Source organism: Lynx rufus, unplaced genomic scaffold, assembly GCF_022079265.1.
Source record: "Lynx rufus isolate CCGP_SWC_20201006 ecotype Redwood Valley unplaced genomic scaffold, mLynRuf1.p SCAF_3, whole genome shotgun sequence".
Taxonomy (NCBI): Eukaryota; Metazoa; Chordata; class Mammalia; order Carnivora; family Felidae; genus Lynx; species Lynx rufus.
The window spans coordinates 8,653,169-8,671,744 of record NW_025814845.1 but is presented as its reverse complement, the minus strand read 5'-3'; the positions used below and the strand labels follow the sequence as shown (position 1 = coordinate 8,671,744).

At 45.5% G+C, this 18,576-nt stretch overlaps 1 protein-coding gene across 1 annotated transcript in view; it reads right to left on the bottom strand.

Annotated features, from left to right (window-relative positions):
• Positions 1 to 527: 527 nt before the first annotated feature.
• The window catches only part of CD38 (CD38 molecule), a 56,143-nt gene continuing 38,094 nt past the window's right edge, over positions 528 to 18,576 (bottom strand). Inside the window, exons 2-8 of the mRNA XM_047090768.1 lie at positions 17,949 to 18,078; positions 14,996 to 15,131; positions 9,424 to 9,509; positions 5,812 to 5,885; positions 3,976 to 4,068; positions 3,579 to 3,665; positions 528 to 591 (exon numbers count right to left, since the gene is read on the bottom strand). Of these exons, the coding sequence (XP_046946724.1) occupies positions 528 to 591; positions 3,579 to 3,665; positions 3,976 to 4,068; positions 5,812 to 5,885; positions 9,424 to 9,509; positions 14,996 to 15,131; positions 17,949 to 18,078 (670 nt within the window). The remainder of the gene's footprint in view (positions 592 to 3,578; positions 3,666 to 3,975; positions 4,069 to 5,811; positions 5,886 to 9,423; positions 9,510 to 14,995; positions 15,132 to 17,948; positions 18,079 to 18,576) is intronic.

The window sequence follows — 18,576 nt, the reverse complement described above, 5'->3', positions numbered from 1 at the left end:
ACCTGGGTGGCTCAGTCAGTTAAGCAGCCATCTTCGGCTCAGGTCATGATCTCACAGTTCGTGAGTTCAAGCCCCACGTTGGGCTCTGTGCTGACAGCTCAGAGCCCGGAGCCCGCTTCGGATTCTGTGTCTCCCTCTCTCTCTCTGTCCCTCCCCCACTCATGCTCTGTCCTCTCTCTCTCTCTCTCTCAAAAATAAATAAACATTTAAAAAAAGGCCGCTACCAACATATAAACAACATAAAAGCACATATGAAAATTAAAATGAAATAATTTAACATAAAATTTTCGTTTTAATTTCATACCATAATTTTTTCATGAGTATTAGAAAGTCAACGTAAAAACTATTCCAATAACATAAGTTATTTTTAAATTTTGGGGGGAAGGCTCCCAGCTCTAGTGTTGGCATCATGACAGAAGATCCCCCCCCCCAAGTCCTCAGCTTCCCAGCAGTAGCGTGTCTCCTGAGTTACCCATGCTGATGCAGACCACAAGACTCAAAGATCTGAAACCACCATGCTGATCGGCTCATATCTTAGATCTGCAAGATGAGTGCTCAGGATATTTCACACACTGAAGAAACCTGATAGGCCTATGACAAGAGAGAGGGGAAAAAAACAAAAACAGGAGATCAAGAGGCAGTACAATATATCTATGGTTCAATTCCCCAGTGCAAATAGCCTCTTCATTAGCAACAAAAGAATACATGAACCACTCGGCATCCAAACAATTTCCTCTCCTGCGGTGACAACACAGAGAAAGGTCAAGTCCAGGAGTGAGCAACTTAAAGCGTGGCCCAATCTGGTTTCATGTCACTTGTAAAGCCAGAGAAATAAATACTGAGAAGATATGTTTGATGACAATGTGTGGAGATGAAAACAAATGTCTGGCTCTAACATGTCACAAGTACGTGCTATGAATGTCAGCTGATGACCAGAAACAAGAGAGGCAGCAGCCTGAGATGAGGGATCTCCAATATTTTCTGTTGATTTGCTTTCTTCTCTCCAGAAGCTTCCTGAGAGAGGATTGAGCCACAGGGTCAGAGATAGAGAGAGGGTAAAGACTCTCTGGAGGAAGGCTGGTGGCCATCAGCAGGAAGACCGCACACCCTTTGCACAGAACAAATGCTAGATAAGAATCTAGCCAGTGAGGGTCTCTCAGTTTCATGAAAATGAGATAACAAATCAATAGGGTCCAGTGGGAGTGGCTGGTCTATGGAGAAGAGTGGAGAGTGAGGATTGTGGTTCATTAAATTGTAGCTGAACCTGATTTTGTTAAATGTGAGTCAAGAAAGAGAGAAATCTTTAGAGGCAGCAACCAGCACCCCTGGGCTTCTGGGATGGGCCCTCTCAGGCTTGTCTCTAGCCAACTATCATCACCAGCTGGACACAGTGGCTCCAATCCTCGCCAATATGGTAACCTGGAATCCTCCACGTGAGTACATTCTGGGGGAAAAAAAAGTGTCCTTTTCCTTAAGGAGATACTGCTATGGAAAAGAAATCCTTCTAAGACCTGAGAAGGTGGCTAAGATTCTGAAGCCACCTTTGCTTTATACTAAGTGAGGAGAACAGGAATACGTTCCTTAACTAGTTTTTAATTTGGGGAAACTCAATTTTGGAAAAGAAGTAGCAATTATGCTGTTAAGATGGTCTCTCTCCATAAATATGAAAATATTCATATCCAGCGTTCCAATAAAATGGACACACTTTGGATATGTTGGACAACATGCTGATGGATAGGGACAGTATATTTTGAAGTAACTTACAGGGAGTAGTGCACCCTTTAGGTTCTTAAAAAATATGCCACAAGGGGGCACTAACCAGAAAAACACGCCGACATTTTTCCAGTAATCCAAAAAAGTACTGTTAACCTTCTGTTGATTCCACTGGTTAAAACATGAAGAAATCCTGTAGAATCCTGAAGAAAATGTGAAGAAATCCTGTACACATTTCATCAGGACTGTGCATGTGTGCATGCAGAAAAAAGGAAAAGGACGTGAAGGGGATACAGCCAAAGGTTAATAGTATTCGTCCCCAGGTGGGATTTATAAAGGGGTAACAGCAGAATCCACAGGAAGTCTGATCTATATAAATGTATTCACACTTCTGTTTGCCTATTAATCACACCAAAACAGCTGGACAAAAGTTGGCTAAATTGGAAGGTATGTCTGAGATGGAGTGATTTCAACTTCAGGATATGTCGATATGCATGATATTCACTGTAGGCTCCTGTGGGGACAAGCAGCTTTCTTGAAAAGCCACAGAACTCTTACCATACAAGGGGCCCCGAGGAGCAGGTAATTTAAAGAATCATGCTGAATATATTACAGCCTCATGGTTGGAGAAAAGGACCAGTGACTTCAAATATGACCCCCAAGTTTAAGGTCACATGAGCTGATGCTCAGCATGACAGGTGTTGGCTTACAAATCACTTCCTTTGATGTTGGCCACTTTGATGTGGGCCAAGTCCAGATGGAAGCTAGGCTTTTGCATCTTCCCAGGTAGAGAACGAGTGAGCTCAACTGGAGCCTGCAGTAGGCATGAATGAGGCTGACTGATGGCCATTAATGAAAGAAAGGGGAATAATTAAAATGAGGGGGGGAGGGGAGAAGGATGTTGAGGATAGTTGAGGATGAGACCCAGGTACATCCCCCAATCTTCTCCTAGGTCTTTAGCGTCCCATTTTCCCGACACAACACATCTTTGAGTAACTTAGACGGGTCAGATGTCTGCAGTGTTTCTTTTACAGTTGTTCTTGTCTCTTTGTTCTGATTGTTTTCCCATCTGACTGTGGTGGAAAGCGTGTGTTCTTCCCAGAGAGCAGTTTCCAGAGAGCAGCCAGCTGACGGAGGGGGAATTCGGGTCATTTTGAGACAAAAGCCCTCAGTGAATATTCTTGGAATCTGTCCTTCTGCCTTTCTGCTAGGGTTGGTGGGAGAAGGTGGTGACAGAAGGAGACAGGAAAAGGGTTCTCGGATTCCAACCTCTGTGTTCTCTGAGAATTTTTTACTCTCTGCCTCAGTCTTATTGTAAGCCGTCACTTATGGGAAAATCTCCAAAGATGCTTCTGGAAGGAGTCCCTGCTTAAAAATGAGTGAGGGTCCCAGTTTAGATAGCAGAGTTGCTGATGACTTTAAAAATATATACCTATCTGTAATTTTAAACTTTTCCCTAATAAACACATATTACTGGTAAAAAAAAAAAAATAAGATTTTGCATTTTCTAATTTATGAAAGATAAAGTTTGGTAGACTTCCATGTGGCAACTTACCAAGAGTCAGGCATCTATGCTGAGATCCAACTAAAGAAACTTCACACGCAAAATACTGCCATGTCACAAAGGTTGTACAAAATCTTTGCATTTGACAAAACATGCTTTTGTTCCCCTGCAAGTCAGCAGGTTTGCACCCCTGTGTCAGGCCTCTCACGTGGGAAGCCAGGAAAAGGTCATCATCCCAGATCACCATCAAGGCCCGAGAGGGGCTCCCACTGCCCTCCTGGCTCAGAAGAGGCTGAGGAAAGGGGGAAAAAATGCCTGGAGATGGCAAGACAGCCATTTCTTTTTTCCAGAAGTCAATTACCTGTAATTATTCTCGCAGGTAAATGTAATATTCCTTTTGCTTAGAATCAGTTTCAGATTTTTAATGGAGGCATCCGAACACGAGTCACTGGGAAAGAAAGAAAAAAGGAGTTAAGTGACAAGGTCTTGCAACCATTTCCTGAGTCTCTCGGTGTCTTCTAGGTAGCAAGCCCTGGGCAAGCCCCTGGGAAAAGTGAAAGCAGAGTTGCTTTTAAGAGCTCACAGGCCAGCAGGGGAGTGGCGATGAAATTGAGAGGTTGTTGCGATGGGCCGAATGCTGAGCCCATCATTTCCTGAGCCAACCTGTTCTCAATGCATTCTTGTGACTGTGGCTTTTTCCCTGGACCGATTCCTAAGATAACCCTGAGAATATATATGCACAACGTAGTAACATATACCTGGAAATATTTCTGATGTCCTGCATCACCCAGGCCTGTAGCGTATGAACCTTCTCTGGATGCAAATTAAAGACTTCCACACGTGCAAAAGTGCTAAGGTAAGAAGAGGCAGAGAACATTGTTAACCCCAAACGGAATCGTTCAGCCAACCACAGGCCTCGTCAAAAAGCAGCAGGCAGGGAACCACTGGACCGAGCCTGCGTTGTGGGATTGACCCATGATTTGCACTAGAAACGGCCATTCTCATTCATCGTGACCCTCGCTGAACAGGATTCTCAAAATAAGATTCTTCATCGGGACATTGATGATGATTCTTCAAGTACTTGCTCTTCAAAGAGGAGCCTCCCACCAACATCCTGAGCATCGTCTGGGACCTAGTTAGACCTAGAGAATCTCAGCCCGCCAGCACCTGCTGAATCAGAATCTGCAGAGGAACAGTCCCCAGACGACCCACACTCAGTGAGGCTCCAGATGCACTCCTCTGAGAGCCCCGGATGCCCTGCTCTGACCCCAGTCCTAAACTCTTCTCCACTGGTCTCGGACAGCTGCCACTCTTGCGGCAAGAACTTGGACCCCGAATATCAGATTACGAAATCCCGGAATGTTGACGCTCTCACCCAAAAGCCTACAAGCTTGGGGTCAGAGGAAGACGATGGGGCGTCTGGGTGGCTCAGTCGGTTAAGCGTTCAACTCTTGATTTCGGCTCAGGTCATGATCTCACGGTTCGTGAGTTCAAGCCCTGTGTCGGGCTCCATTGACAGTACTGGGCATCCTTGGGATTCCCTCTCTCTCCCTCTCTCTCTGCCCCTCCCCGGCTCGTGCACGTGCGCGTGCTCTCCCTGTTTCAAAATAAATGAATAAACTAAAAAAAAAAAAAAAAAACTCTAAAAAAAAGAAGAAGACAAAAAGACAGATGCTTCTTTGCAGAAGTCAATATCAAAACCGGAGAGAAGGAAAATTAATTTGGGGTACCCAGGGTGCCAGGAGCACATCAATAGCCGCCCCTCCTCTCGATCCAGCCTTATCCAGAGGAAGAGTGACGAACAAAGTCTGGGAAAGTAACCATGTTAGTAACTGTATAGCAAGAGGTCAGAGAGGGAAGGCATTGGTGTGGCCCAGTTCAGCGCTGCAGATTAAATGAGAGAGTAATAGCTGCGACTCACTGAGCCGTCTCTGTGTTGTGAGACACAGAGCTCAGCACTTTCCATACATTATCTCAGTTCATCTTCAAATCATCAACACCTCTGCAGGTGCATGCCACAGGGGCTCCCAGGGGTCACACAGGAAGACCAGAGCCCCTACTTTTAACACTATCATAATACGGAAGTTAAAAGCCCCTACTTTTAACACTATCATAAGTTAGGAGCAATGCCTATAGAGATAGTTAAGGGCCAAGAACCCAGCCCAGTAGTGGTTTGACTGCTCAACTATGATGCCCACTCTTCACAGGGGACAGAGGAGTCAAACCAGGCAGGTCTTCGTGGATGGAGAGGATTAAACAGGTGGGTGTGGGGAGGGGAGCCAGGCATGGGCGAACCCCATGAACAAAGGTGGGAAATGGGAGAGCTCAGAACACTGCACCAGGCCTCAGAAAGCCAAGAGGAGGGACTGGACACAGTGCAAGGGCCATTAGGACATTTAGAGGATTTTACGAAAAGGAGACACCAGACAAAAACACTGACTTAGACAAATCTCTCCGTAGAAAACAAACATTTTACCTTTTCAGCCCAAATCTTCAGTACTGACTTAACCATGAAAAGCATATTCTTCTAGGGATGAAATATTTACCAGGAGGCTGTGCTAACACTTGCAAATAGGATGCAAAGAAACGAGTACCTTCTTTCATCAAAGGTGTTATGGACGGACCCATTGAGCAACACATGGACCACACCACAGGCATCTTCTGCAAACTTAAAAGGAAAAAGACAAGAAGCTGGCCATTCCTCAGCACGCAAATTTCATTGCCACACTCCAGCAGCTCCTTCCAAAATAACTCTCCGCTTTAGCTGGTGAAGGAGGGAGTAGCCTGTGTGTGTCTAGCTCAGTAATGCCAGGTGGATGTAATTTTCATCCCAAGCCATTGGCAGGATTCTGCTTCAGCTGAGAATTCTGGAAGCAGATGCTCCCATCTGTGTTTGAACAATGAAGGTCAACATCATTGTCGACAGTGTCGTTAAATTGATGGCTCAGAAGTTGGAAGTCCAGGGAGTAAGAGAAATATTGCTGGAGGAGGAAGACAAAAGTGCTTTCTTGGCGCCATGCACTGTAGACGCTGCACATTTCCCTTAGGGAGAGCAGGGTGGACAATTCAGGGGCAAAGGAAAAGGGGACACAAAAAAAGGGGAAACTGAGGAGAGAAGGTGTCACAGGCCTGCACAGGTGCAAAGGGAAAGAGAGAATGAATGAATGAATATGTCATTGAGCAGGGAGTTATTTCTTCATGCAATAAACGTTCAGCTGGAATCTTTGCGAGGTGCTGAAAAAACAAAACGAATGAAGCAAAACAATCTACGTGTTCTCTCCCAGAAGCACCCTCCCACACCCCTGGGACCAGCTCGGGTCCACGCCTGTATGATACTGTGCCAATGAGCTCATTGCGAGTTCAGTCGCCAGTAATGAGCACTCTTTGAGAGCTGTGACCTTGGCTGTCCTGCCTGTCACCACAGCCCCGGAGTCTTAGAGCTAGTGCATGGCACGGAATGGGTGCCCAGAGAAAATCTGTGGAGGGAAAAGAGGGAAGGAGGAAGGGAGGGAAATGGAAGCAGGAAGTCCAAATACTCAGCGATGGAGATTAGGAAAGGAACAGAAAAAGCAGCCCAGAGGCCAACAAAAGCTAAGTCCAGCAGGACAGATAGGATCTCACCTGGTAAAGGCTGAGGCAGCTGCAAACAGAAAGGCCAAGGGGTCTGAGAAAACAGTAGTTTGGTGAAACCCTCAGTGGATGTGCAATTTGGGTAGAAAAGTGAGTTCAGGGCACCATGAATGCTTGGCCAAGGAATCTGGCCTTTATTCTGCAGGTGAGAAAACACCACTGAACAATCTGGAAACAAATTATTAGAATCCAGTGCAGCTTCTGTTTTTCTACTCGGACAAAGTAGAAAGAGGCCCATTAGTACCAAAGTGCTAAGTCAACAGAGTCCTTCCGGGGTGCCAGAAACTCGAGTCCCCATGAAATAAGCATTGGGTTAATTTGCCCCAAGGTCACATCACTTGGAAGCAAGGAAGCAGAGTGGGGATTCCAACCGAAAGCAGCTCTCTTTTGTCAGAAAAAGAAACGATCTTGGGGCACCTGGGTGGCTCAGTTGGTTAAGCATCCGACTTCGGCTCAGGTCATGATCTCACGGTCCGTGAGTTCGAGCCCCGCGTCAGGCTGTGTGCTGACAGCTCGGAGCCTGGAGCCTGCTTCGGATTCTGTGTCTTCCTCTCTCTCTGTCCCTCCCCTGATTGTGCTCTGTCTCTCTCAGTCTCTCAAAAATAAACATTAAAATTTTTAAAAAAGAAAGGATCTTGTCTGATAAAACAAGGTTGTCTATGCACATCTATGAGCATTTGGCCAACAGAGAGCTGCGGCCCCAGGGGATGGCAGGGCATCTTTGGTCCCCTTCACCACTGTGCTCGCTCCTAGCTCCAAGTAGGTGCTTGACACATATGAAATGTGACAGGGGTGCCTGGGTGGCTCAATTGGTTGAGAGTCTGACTCTTGATTTCGGCTCAGGTCATGATCTCAGTTGTGAGACCATGCTTATGTTGGGCTCTGCACTGAGTGTGGAGCCTGCTTAGGATTCTGTCTCTCTCAAGGTGCCTGGTGCCTTGTTCGGTTAAGCAATCAGTTCTTGATTTGAGCTCAGGTCACCATCTCATGGTTTCTGAGTTTGAGCCCTGCATCAGGACCTGCATTGTAGGCACAGAGCCCGCTTGGCAATCTTTGTCTTCCTTTCTCTCTCTCTGACTCTCTCTTTCTTTCTCAAAAATAAACTAAAAAAAAAAAAAAAAAAAGGATTCTCTCTCTCCCTCGGCCCCTCTCCCATTCACACTCTCCCTCTAAAATAAAAAATTAAAATTAAAAAAATAATAAAAAATAAAAGCTGTTCACAATAGTACTGTCCCAAAACATATCAGAGAAGGAGAAAATAAATAGGAACTTTTCTCAGAAACAGCAAGCAAGCGAACATACAATAACAACAAACTCTACAGTGCCTGTGTATAATTATACAGCACTTAGTAGGTACTCAGCAAATATTTGTTAAAGGAATGCATTCTGAGTTAGCGAAGATAGTGGTATTTCGACATAGCAGCAACCGCATGGGACAGGTATTATTCTCATCCCCATTTGGCAAGTGAGGAATCTGAAGGTCAGAACGGTTTAAAGAATCTGTCCAAGTTTAAATGGTCTCCTTACTTCAAATCCCAGACTAGCCCCTCGTCTCCACCATGCCAGAGTTTACCGGAATCTCCTTAAGGGTGTGAGGCTTTCGACTCCACTACTTACTAGCCCAAGTGACCTTGGATGGGACACCTAACCTCTGAGTCTTAGTGTCTTCACCTGTAACATGGGGATTTGCACCTTCCCACAGCACCTACTGTGAGGATCAAATGAGGAGACACAGGCAGAGCGCCTGGTCCAGGACTTGGCATAAATAGGCACTCAACAAATGTGAGTTTCACTTGCCCCAGCTCCTCAGATGTCTACACTCAGTTCCAGAGAATTATAAATAGTATAGACTTACTTTCTCCCGTTTTCTCTCTTTCGGTTCTTTCTTTCCTCCTTTCTTTCCCATTTTCCTTAGTTCGCTTGCAAAGCAGCAACTTATAAGAAAAATAAGTATGTGCCAAGGCAGCTTACAGTGAAGTCAGAAATAGATAGCAGTGGGGAAGGGATGAGTCCTTCCTCGCCTGAATTCTGGCTTTGGAGTCAGACAATTTGGGATAAACTCCCAGATCTGCCACTTACTACGTACGTTTAGTAGACGGTTTATTTACCTGCACCTCTGTTTCGTTATCTAGAAAATGAGTATGATACTCATGCCACCCACTTCATAGGACTCTTCTGGGGGTGAAAGCTTTTAACCCACGTGAAGATGCCTGTATCTGGTGCACAGTAAGTCGTCTGTAAATGTTGATTATTCAGACTCTCCCAGGAATCTAAGATTGGCCAATGCCTAGATCAGAGGATTAAACCAAGCTGGAGGTTCCTGGCAGCCAAAGCCCAAAAATGGGAAAGAGCAAGGACTCGTCATCTAGAGCCTACGGGACCTCTATGAATGCCCTAAAATTATATGTGAAAGTATTCTGATATGTGCTTTGGTACATTTTTCCTCAAGGAAGAATCCTAAACTTTTGTTCCTAAATGAGTCTGTGATCCAAAGAGAATGAACACCAACCACTGACTTGATGACCTCTTCAGTTCTTCGGTCGCCAAAATGCTAAAATTTCCCTTTTGGTACTTACCCTTTTGGACACAGTATTCCAGAATACAGAAACAGAGTTGTTGCTACAGTCTGTCCTCCGGTCTGGACAAGATTGATAGTTCATTTCTAAAAGACATAGTTTATAGAGAATAATTAAAGGAGGAAAGAAAGGGTATAATTAAAGTCCATTCCTCCCAGGCTGTTTGATGACCGTGGAGCCATCTTCCAACGGCATGGCTGCCAAGATGGAAGACGGGCAATGGACTCCTCTCCCCCTACTTTGACTAAATGCCCCTGAATCCCTTCCAAGTCCTTACCTTACCCTCCAAATCCCAGACAGGAACACAGAGACAAGGTTTGAGTCATCATTCTGGGAAACTGCAGCTGAAGTTCATCTGACAGAGACAAGCCCTCGGCATTATCCCCTCGTCCAGGACAAACTAGAGCTCACACTGGGCCCGCAGGAGCCACTCTTGCCAAATATCCCTCTGCCTCTTGCCAGCTCCCTTGTTGACAGCTTTCCTCCCCCTCCTGATGCAGTCTCCACATGCCCAGGCTCAGAGAGCCCCCGAGTCCGTCTACACTCACTCTCCCCCATCAAGACAGGCTCAGGAGTTGGTGAGATACAGCACACGAGCACTTTGTTTCTGTGGCACCTCCCCCGAACGTATCTGCCTTAATGCACCAGCGTTTAAAAAAATTTTTTTGAGGTATAATTGACACATAAAATTGTAAGATATGTATAAATTTTTTAACGTTTATTCATTTTTGAGAGACAGAGCGTGAGTGGGGGAGGGGGGGGAGAGAGAGAGAGAGAGACAGAGAGAGAGAGAGAGACAAAATCCGAAGCAGGCTCTAGGCTCTGAGCTGTCAGCACAGAGCCTGACCAGGGCTCAGACTCACAAACCGTGAGATCATGAGCCAAGCTGAAGTGGGACGCTTGACCAACTGAGCCACCCAGGCGCCCCCTAAAATTATAAGCCATTGAAAGTGTACAATGTGAGGATCGTACATAGAGACATACACATAGAGACATTGTGTAAAGATTCCCCCATGTGGAGTTAATGTAACACATTCATCACCTCCCGCGTTTACTTTTGTGTGTGTGAGCTGTGTGTTCGAGAACATTTAACTACTACTGTTTTAGCAAATTTCAATTAGTAATACAGTGTTAGCAACTCTAGTACATTAGAACCTCAGACCTTATTCACCTCATAACTGGAAGTCTGTACCCTCTCACCGACCTCTCCCTCATCCCACACCTCCTCCCAGCCCCTGGAAACCACTTTTCTCTCTGTTTCTAGGAGTTCGACTTTTTTTTTTTTTTTTGATTCCACATATAACTGATATCATGCAGTACTTGTCATGTGTCTGGCTTATTTCACTTTGCACAATGCCCTGAGATTTCTCCGTGTTGTTGCAAATGAGATTTCCTTTTTTAAAAAGAGAATGAATAATATTCCCTTGTGTCTGTACGTGTGTATGTGTACATACTTCCTGTGTTTTATCCATTGCACTTGACGACACGCACAGTAATTGAGACTTAGGTCCCGAGGATAAAGAGACGAATCCGATAGAAGCCCTCCTTTCAGAGACCACATGATCTAATACAACCAAATCAATGGGAGAAACATCAACCTGGGTTGGAGGGGGTATGCAGCACCATTTGGGAAGGCTGGTGCTGCACTAGGTTTTGCAGGAAGAATAGGAGTCTTCGGCTAGACCAGACAGAAAGGTGCTCTAGGCAGAGAGGACACATGCAAAGGCCCAACAGGTTTAGATTAGCACCACCAGAACAGACGGGTGAGGACGGAATGATGGATGATAAGGCATAAGAAAGACAGAGCCCAGACCATGCTAAGGAACTTAGACTTTATCCTAGAGGTGAAATGAGGTTTCAGGTCAAAGACAGAAACCATCCCACTGCGGTGGCCACCTGGAGGCCAACCCAGAGAGGTAAGGAGTGAGCAGTAAGAATCTTACAACAGTCCCACCAAGAAAGCAGGGTGCGTTCGAGTGCTGGACTCAGGCAGCAGAAACGGCGATAGAAAAGGCAAACACGTTGGTGACTGACTGGATACGGGACAGGAGGGCAGAGTGAGAATGAGGGCAGAATCTGCAGCCGTCTGACTTCAATTCTGAATTATCAAGCAGGCAGGGCAGGTGCATGACGAGAGGCCCTGGAACTTTCTTGTGTCCCAAAAGTCAGGCACGGGGCAGCAGTTTCCTCTGTGGATATGTGTACAGCTGACCCTAGAGAAGCAGCCGTCTTTCTACCTCCTCCTGTGATGAGTTAAATTTTGTCCCTTCGAAAGATATGTTAAAGACTTAACCCCTCAGTACCTGGGAACGTGACCTTGTTTGGAAAAAGGGTCTTTGCTGATATAATCGGTTAAGATGAGGTCATTAGTGTGGGTGGGTCCTAGTCCGATAGGAGTGGTATCTCTCTTTTTTTTTTTTTAATGTTTATTTGTTTTTGAGATGCAGACAGAGTACGGGGGGTGGGGGTGGGGGGCAGAAGCAGAGAGAGAGGGAGACACAGAATCCGAAGCAGGCTCCAGGCTCCGAGCAATCAGCACAGAGGCCAATGCAGGGCTCAGGCTTGTGAACCATGAGATCATGACCTGAGCCAAAGTCGGCATGCTGAACTGATTGAGTCACTCTGGCGCCCCGAGTGGTATCCTTTTTAGAAGGGGCAGTACATGCGTGGGGGTGCCTGTGTGGCTCACTTGGTTAAGCATCTGACTTTGGCTTATGTCATGATCTCATGGTTCCTGAATTGAAGCCCTGCATTAGGCTCTGTGCTGCCACCTCGGAGCCTGGAGCCTGCTTCGGATTCTGTGTCTCCCTCTCTCTCTGCCCCACCCCAGCCGAGCTCGTGCGCGCACACTCTCTTCCTCTCTCTCTCTCTCTCAAGAATAAGCAATAAAGGGGGGGGGAGTATGCTTTAAAAACAAAATCACACAAATAAAAAAGGAAACATTTCCATGCATGGATGTAAATAATTACTAAATCATCATTCAAAATTAAATTTGAATCATCTCCCAACAGGGGCAAAAATGTTGATGATAATGGAACAAACACACATGTTGTACGGCTCTCCAAAGGTGCTACTGTTCATAGGTTTTCAAGAGCTCAAACTTTTTCGTCTTCACAACGACATCTGAGAAGTGCCCTGGGTTTTCACTTCCTCTTTCCACACACGGATGTCTCCCCCTTGCTACCTTCCATGATGCAAACATACCATTAAATAAAATTTTAAAGTCAAGAGTTAAAAGAAAGGAAGGAAGTTTTACAACAAAGTAAGAGAAATTAAATTAAGTACATTAAAAAAGCAGAATTTGCCATATTTCTGGGTGGAAAGACTCTGGATTAAAGACTGATTTTAAAATTACAAAAATAAAGATACTACATAAAAAATATGGAAGATTCCCCAATCTAGACAGAAGAAAATCTAACCTTGACTTGAAGCCCAGCCGCCAAATAGGGAAAGGGTCGGCAGATTCACTGCCTTTCTGCACAGCAGAAGACAGAATACAAACAGCATTAAAAGAAAAATACAAACTGGCAAAAATAGGCTTTCCACCAGTATGCCAGAGAAGAGGTGAGATGACACACAGTTAAGACACAAGGGCTCCAGCCAGGAAACCTGGGTTCGCTCCCAGCCCTGCCACTTACTAACTCAGGGAATTAGTGCTCAGGGAGCACTTACTAACGGGAAAATCATATAACAGCCCTCAGCCTCAAGCTTCTCATCTGTAAAATAGGATCATCACGGGACCTCCTGGGGCTGTAAGGAAGGACTCACTGAGTGGATACTCACATAGCATGTAGCACAAAGGCTGGGATTTTGTAAGTACCCAATAAGTACTAGCTACTACTATTAATTTATATAGAACCAACAAGAATAGTCAAGATATATGAACAGGCATCCAATAAAAATCATCAAGATATATGAACAGCCAGTTTATAAAAGAAATAGAAATATCTACCATGAAATATATAAACACGATTGGCCTTGCAACCAAAGAAGTGAAAAATAAGCCGAGGTATTATTTCTTTATCAAATTGGCAAGAGCATTTTCATAAGTGCGAACATCCAGTATTGGCAAGGGTATGGGTGAATAAGTAATGTCACAGATTCTGATGAGAGTATAAATGGTGACCTCCTTTTGAATGACAAATGTATCTGTTTCTACCACAGTGTATTCAGCACCGAAATCTCATTTGTAGAAACGTATCTTTCCAAAGTGCTTCCACAAGCACGCAGCTGTACGTGAGCCCTGGGTGTGTGCCAGTGTGGGTGTGTGTAAGCATGTGAGTGTCTGTTGTGCACAGAAGCAACAGTCGCTAAGCAACAACATCTAAAAACAACCTAAATGTCCATCAACTGGAGATTGGGTTAAATAAATTATGGTACCATCCCCAGAGGAGATACATGAGGGCTTTTGAAAAAATATGGCTGTAATTTCTATCTACTAATTCTAAACGAATAAAGCAAAGTTGCAGATTGTGTATGCGTACGTTTTAACACATGTGTTTATGTGAGCACGGGGCCACGTGTGGAAGGATTCTTACCGAACTGTTGACGACAGTCCCCTTCGGGAAATAACATGGAAATGGAGGACTGGAGAAGGCACAAGGTGACCTTCACTCTTTTTAAACACTTCTGTACTTGGCAAATAAGCATGCAGCCTTTTTATAATTGGAAATAATGTAAACCTGGGAAGAAGAAGCTACCATAATAAGTTTTTTTAAAACAGTCAAAAGCAATAAAAATAAGAACAAAATAATATAAATGGGGCATCTGGGTGGCTCAGTCAGGTAAGGGTCGAACTTGGCTCAGGTCATGATCTTGTGCTCCGGTCTGTGAGTTCACGTCGGGCTCTGTGCTGTCAGCTCGGAGCCCGGAGCCTGCTTCGGATCCTGTGTCTCCCTCTCTCTCTCTGCCCCTCCCCTGCTCGCCCTCTGTGTCTCTCTCTCCTTCCCTCTCTCTCCCAAAAATAAATAAACATTAAAAAAAAGAATAAAACAACATAAAGTAAAAATATCCACCGTATAAATAAAAAGAGAAAGAAAAACACAAAGAAGTGAAAACGGGCTCGATAGAGTTTTCTGGATAGAAAGCACCTCCCACAGTGAGGCATTCTGGGTCTTTCTGGGCAAGATAAGGCGACCTCTGAACAATGACAGCGGAGCCATGCACTGGCCTGAGACGCAGAGGAGCCCGTCCACCTGCTGCCGTGGCCATTCCGTGGAACAAGGGCTGTGGCCTGGCTCCCTCTCGGGCCTCAGCCTGCTCTGCTATTCTCTAGTCCCGAATAATGCCCTCACAGAGAGCAAACACGTCCAGTTCAGAAGCAGGCTACCCCTGCTCTCAGAGTGGGCAGATCAGGGAGCACAGACGGGCCCAACCTCGCAAATCAGTTTTTTTCTAGAACGCTGAGTTGATCTAAGGAACGCTATTTTACGGGAACCTGAATGATCGCTAAGTGTGTAGATGGCATCAGGGCAGGTACCTGTGGCTCCTCCCACCACACCGATGCCCCTGGCAGAGCCCAGGGCTCCTTCGCCCTGCACTCCCTGCAATGCCAAACAGCCCAGACCCTCACCAGGAGAGCCTGGGTCTCCACACCACCTGAGGCCGTCCGCCATGTAGCCCAGCAGTGTGTTCTCCAGGGTGAACAACTCCCGCTGGACCCATGCGTATTCGTGCACCAGCTCATTTGTTTTGCTCCAAAGGAGGGTCTAGGAAAGAAAAACACAACCTGTTATGGAGAGCAATTCAGTGAGTCAAAAAGCAAAAACAAAAACAAAACCCACATCTTCTTAAATGAGAGAAAAATAGAAAAGACCAGAGTAAAACCCCTAGAGTAAAAGTGAGCGTTGCTGAGTGCATCACTGTGTTCTGTGTCCATGGATGGAGGCTGTGTGTGTGTGTGTGTGCGTGTGTGCGTTTTCTAGGTCACATTATTATTTTTGGTGGCAGTGAAAAAAAGTCTGAAAGCCACGGATGAGAATCTTACAATAAACACAGAACTAGAGCACATCTGGAGGAGACATTAGGAAATTCCTAAAGTCATCTGCAAAACAATTGTGTCTACGTGCTATTTTCTGGGAGAAGTGCTCTTGGGTTCTTAAAGGGCTCCAGGACCCTGTTTCCTTCCCCAAATCTTTCCTATTCCCACAAAGAAAAAGGAGAGAAAGGAAAGAACAAATACGGTAAATTTTTTTAGGGTCCCTTGTAAAGGTCAAATACCAGAACAATCTTCAGCCCATGGATCTATTCCCCTTTTTTTTTTTTTAGTTTTAAATTAATTTTTTTAATTTTTACTTATTTTTTTTTAATTTACATCCGAGTTAGTTAGCATACAGTGCAACAATGATTTCAGGAGTAGATTCCTTAATGCCCTTAACACATTTAGCGCCTCCCCCCTCCCACAACCCCTCCATTAACACTCTATTTGTTCTCCATATTTAAGAATCTTAATGCTTTTGTCTCCCTCCTTGTTTCTCTATTCTTTTTGCTTCCCTTCCCTTATGTTCATCTGTTTCGTATCTTGAAGTCCTCATATGAGTGAAGTGCTATGATATTTGTCTTTCTCTGACTAATTTCACTTAGCATCACACCCTCCAGTTCCATCCACATAGTTGCAAATGGCACCTTCTTTTTTTTTTTAAGTTTATCTCTTTATTTTGTGAGGGGGTGAGGGGCAGAGAGAGAGAGAAGGAGAGAGAGAATCACAAGCAGACTCCACACTGTCAGCACAGAACCCAACTCGGGCTCTATCTCATGGATCATGCGATCATGACCTGAGCCAAAATCCAGAGTCCGAGGCTCAACCTACTGAGCCACCCGGGTGCCCCTCTACTCCTTCCGGATAGGAGGGCGTGGAGGGCATGGTTTGAAGCGTGGGCCCCAGAGGCACGTGCCCTGTGAAACCAGCATCACTACTTACAGCTGCCTGACCCTGGGAAGCCAGAGCATCACTAAGCCTCACTTTCCCCATCTGTAAAATGGTATCGATAGTGACTGTAAGGAACCCGAGATGTGAGATGAAATGAGACAATTGCAAATAAAAAGTGCTTAGTCCCGGGTCTGTTGCCGAGTTAGGGATCCTTGGGGTTATTTGCCAAGCAGCTCTTCTGTACGGGGCCCCGTGTCGGTGCACCTGGCCGGTTCTCTGGAATAACCCTAGCTCTCCACCGAGCGGATGAGAGGCTATAATAGGTGCCTGGCTCGGAGGCTACACAAAGATGATTTGGGGTGCACTGAATTTTCACCTTAAATGCTGACTTGAGGAAAGATGTACGCCATTCCGCACTTGTTCCAGTACAGTCTATGTATAAACCCCAGGCCCCTCTGGCTCCAAATCCCAGGCTACCAACATTTCAACTGGTCACTTTCAAGGCCACCAAACGGGAGCAGTCACTGACCGCCTAACCTCACCAAGTCTCAGTGTTCTCACCGGTAAAATGGGGTTGTTGACTCTTGACTTGTTTATTCTGCAGGGTGGCTATGAATTATCATCATCATTGTCAGAGGTCAAGGGAGAATTTCACAGTTATATAAAGTTGGGTCCTTTTTGTTTGGGTTGGTTGGGTTTCCCATAGGTTTGCTTTGCCTGATTTTTGGTCACGTCTCCTTCCTCCTTCCCTGTCCCTGGTTCTCTCTTAATTTTCTTCCTCAGATGTCCCAAATCCAGATGATATCCAGGTGCCACAAAATCTCCACAGACGCCATCTCGGCCAACCACGCATACACCCTAACCTCCAGATTTTTCTCCTCCCTCATCCTGGCCAAAATTTGGTCCTGTAGTCTCTTCCTTTGGCTTTTATCCTGTTTTGTTTTGTTGGGGTTTTTTTTAATGTTTATTTATTTTTGAGAGAGACAGAGACAGAATGTGAGCAGGGCAGAGGCAGAGAGAAAGGGAGACAGAATCCGGAGCAGGCTCCAGGCTCTGAGCAAGCTGTCAGCACAGAGCCCGACGCAGGGCTCGAACTCACAAACCGCGAGATCGTGACCTGAGCCGAAGTTGGACGCTTAACCAACTGAGCCACCCAGGCGCCCCCTGTTTTCTGTTTTGTTTTGTTTTTTGTTTTGTTTTGTTTTGTTTTCAGTTTATTTATTTTGAGAGAAAGAGTGCATGCACAAGTAAGGAGCAGAGAGAGAGAGGAAGTGAGAGAATCCCAAGCTGACAGCACAGAGCCTGATGCGGGGCTCAATCTCATGAACCCTGAGATCACGACCTGAGCTGAGATCGAGAGTTGGATGTTTAACTGACTGAGCCACCCAGGCACCCTTTTTTATCCTCAGTTTTAAAAATCAATAATTCGGGGTGCCTGGGTGGCTCAGTCAGTTAAGCATCTGACTTTGACTCATGATCTCACAGTTCATGAGTCTGGGCCCCACATCAGGGGCTGTCAGCACAGAGCCCACCTCAGATCCTCTGTCCGCCCCCCCTCTGCCCCTCCCCTGCTGGTTCTCTAAATAAATAAATAAATAAATAAATAAATAAATAAATAAATAAACTTTGAAAAAAATCAATAACTCTATCCCGTTACCTTGTCACAAGGTACAGTTTGGTTCGTCAGTTCCATCAATGGCTGATAGTCCTGTTCCGTGCTGCCGCAAGGATCCTTAGAAAGAAACGCATTTGTGAATGCCTTCCCTATCTTTTGGCAATCTTTATGTCTGTGAGACAAAACACGGAAAACAAAACAAAACATGAAAGGTTAGATTTTGAACATAATTACCTGGGCGCGTGTCATCTACGAAGCACGGGCTGCATGCCTAGAACTTCACGCACATCCGGACAGCATTTTTTAAGAGATGACCGTTATCCTCCCCACCCTGCAACGTCCCTGCCTCTCCCAGAGCTGCTTCTCCCGTTAGAGACACAGACAGTAATCAAACAAGCAAATAAGTTAACAAAATCAGTACGGATTATTCCAAGTATTCAGAAAATCAAGGGGGCGGGGGGCGACAGCAGAATACAATCACCAGGTTAGGGAGGCTGGTCAGGACAGGTGTCCCTGAGAGATCATTTAAGCTAAGACTGAATGATGAGAAGGAGAACATTCCAGACAGAGGCTACTACAAGGACAAAGGCCCTGAAGCACACAGCATAGCTGCCACGGAAAGGAATAAGGAAAAGAGTGGTAAGAAATCAGGTCAGAAAAATAATCAGGC